The sequence below is a fragment of the Mandrillus leucophaeus genome, unplaced genomic scaffold (genome assembly GCF_000951045.1).
Source record: "Mandrillus leucophaeus isolate KB7577 unplaced genomic scaffold, Mleu.le_1.0 Scaffold43, whole genome shotgun sequence".
NCBI lineage: Eukaryota > Metazoa > Chordata > Mammalia > Primates > Cercopithecidae > Mandrillus > Mandrillus leucophaeus.
This window is the reverse complement of record NW_012104587.1, coordinates 2,442,978-2,445,177: the sequence shown is the minus strand read 5'-3', so window position 1 is coordinate 2,445,177 and position 2,200 is coordinate 2,442,978. Positions and strand designations below refer to the sequence as shown.

Below are 2,200 nucleotides of genomic sequence, written 5' to 3'. Positions count from 1 at the left end.
AAAAGAAACTTAACTAGAGGTAATATTTACTAGAACAGAGTGAGACCTAAAAAAAAAAAAAAAAAAAAAAAAAAAGAAGCATGTTTTCCTATCTCTGTGTTTCCGGATGGATCCATGTCTACATGCATTTACTATCAACATTAAATCTCTGCCAATGATGAGTTTAAATCCCAACAAACCTGAAAAACCAAATGCTTCAAGCCCAATGCCAAAAAAGATCCTATGAACATGCCAGCTGTTTGCCTTTTCACCTTCACCTAACACTCCCTCCTAATGGAAAATTTCAACATGCAAATTGTTATGCAGATGCAGAACACAGATAACTGGTAATGGTTGGAACAATATTCCATGAGGTTTCTAACTTACAAAACCACATTGTATTCATACTCTGTATTTGCGTCACAGGGAACTGAACCCCAGAATGATCTTAACCCTCAAATGCCATTAATGAAATCATTTTCATTAAGTAGCTAAGTCCAGGACCTGTGTTAGTATTGGTAATATGGTGCCCACAAGTAGCTGAAAAGCAAATATGCACCAGTAAAACTGTATGAGTTGTGGGAATGCAGCAGAGACAGCCACTGTAGTAAATTAAGACTGTTTCGGAAGAGGTGGTAAGCTTGGTCTTAAAGATTTAAGTTCATGAGGTGAACAAGGAAGGGAAAGGCATTCTGGGGAGAAGGAACAACTGGCCAGATTCCAAATGGCTTTAAATGCCATGTAATCTGGATTATATCCTTTGTGTAATAAGGAATCACTAAAGGTTTTTAGGTAAGGGTGTGACAATATCACGTTTTAGAAAGAACTCCGGCAGCAGGGTACAGCATGGACTGAACTGAAAAGCTACCGCATAATCTTGGCAAGAGATGAGGGCTCGCACTAAGGCAGTGAGGATGGGAATGAGAGGACTGCTGACAAGACAGAACACAGGTCTTGAGACCATCTGCCTGGATGTTGAAGACTGGAGAAGTAAAAGATCACTGAGGGACTAAATGAAATGCCATGGTTGGGAACACAGAAGGAATCTTCTTTTTTTTTTTTTTTGAGAAAGAGTCTCAGCTCTGTCGCCTAGGTTGGAGTACAGTGGTATGATTTTGGCTCAGTGCAACCTCTGCCTCCCAGGTTCAAGTGATTCTCATGCCTCAGCCTCCTGAGTAGCTGGGATTACAGGCGCACGCCACCCCACACGGCTAATTTTTGTATTTTTAGTAGAGACGGGGTTTCACCAGGTTGGCCAGGCTGGTCTCAAACTCCTGACCTAAAGTGACCTGCCTGCCTCGGCCTCCCAAAGTGTTCGGATTACAGGCGTGAGCCACTGCACCTGGCCAGGAATCCCTTATATTATTAACTTTCAATATAAAAAAAAATTTGCCTAAGGCATATGTAAGTGTCAATTGTTGAACAGGCAGTTCAGTAACAGGGACACACTCAGGAGAGAGGTAAATGCTGTAGATAAGTATCTGGGATTAACATTTGGGTGAGAACTGACACCACTGCAGTTAATACCTCCATCCAGGAAGAAATACAGAAGTTTTACAAAAGAATCTTGAGATATCTCAATATTTAAAGGGGCCAATGGTAGGAGCTTGGGAGCAGGTGCTGGCAGTCAGTTGGAACAACCTCTCTCAGCCTTGCCTCAGGTACAAGGCAGTATCTGGAGTCAATGGTCCCCCAGTGATCTTAGATCATGTTAAGTTTCCCAGGAATGCTGAGATTGCCCACTTGACCTTACCAGATGGCATGAAGAGAAAATTTAAAATATGTATATTTAAAGGGGATCAAGAAAGAAGGACCACTGAAGAAAACAGAAAGGAGTCAATAAAGGAAAAAATGGTGCCATTTGGAGAATGCTTTAGAGAAAGGTCAAGAATCAAAGCCACTGAATGGCTAAGACTATGAAAAACGATCAGGTACAGTAGCTGATGCCTGTAATCCCAGCACTTTGGGAGGAGGCCGAAGCAGGTGGATGGTTTGACCTCAGGAGTTTGAGACCAGCCTGGGCAACATGGTGAAATCCCATCTCTAAAAAATTGCAAAAATTAACCAGGCGTGCTGGCTTGCTCCTGCCGTCCCAGCTACTTGGGGGACTGAGCTGAAAGGATCACTTGAGCCCAGGAGGCAGAGACTGCAGTGAGCTGAGATTGAGCCACGGCACCTGGGCAACAGAGTGAGATACTGTCTTAAAGAAAAAAAAAAAAAA

The 2,200-nt window shown here is 42.7% G+C and overlaps 1 protein-coding gene across 1 annotated transcript in view; it reads right to left on the bottom strand.

The window, feature by feature from the left end:
• RTN3 (reticulon 3) overlaps positions 1-2,200 on the bottom strand; it is a 112,842-nt gene that overhangs the window by 70,580 nt on the left and 40,062 nt on the right. Inside the window, exon 4 of the mRNA XM_011993584.1 lies at positions 180-270. Coding sequence (XP_011848974.1) covers positions 180-270 — 91 coding nt within the window. The remainder of the gene's footprint in view (positions 1-179; positions 271-2,200) is intronic.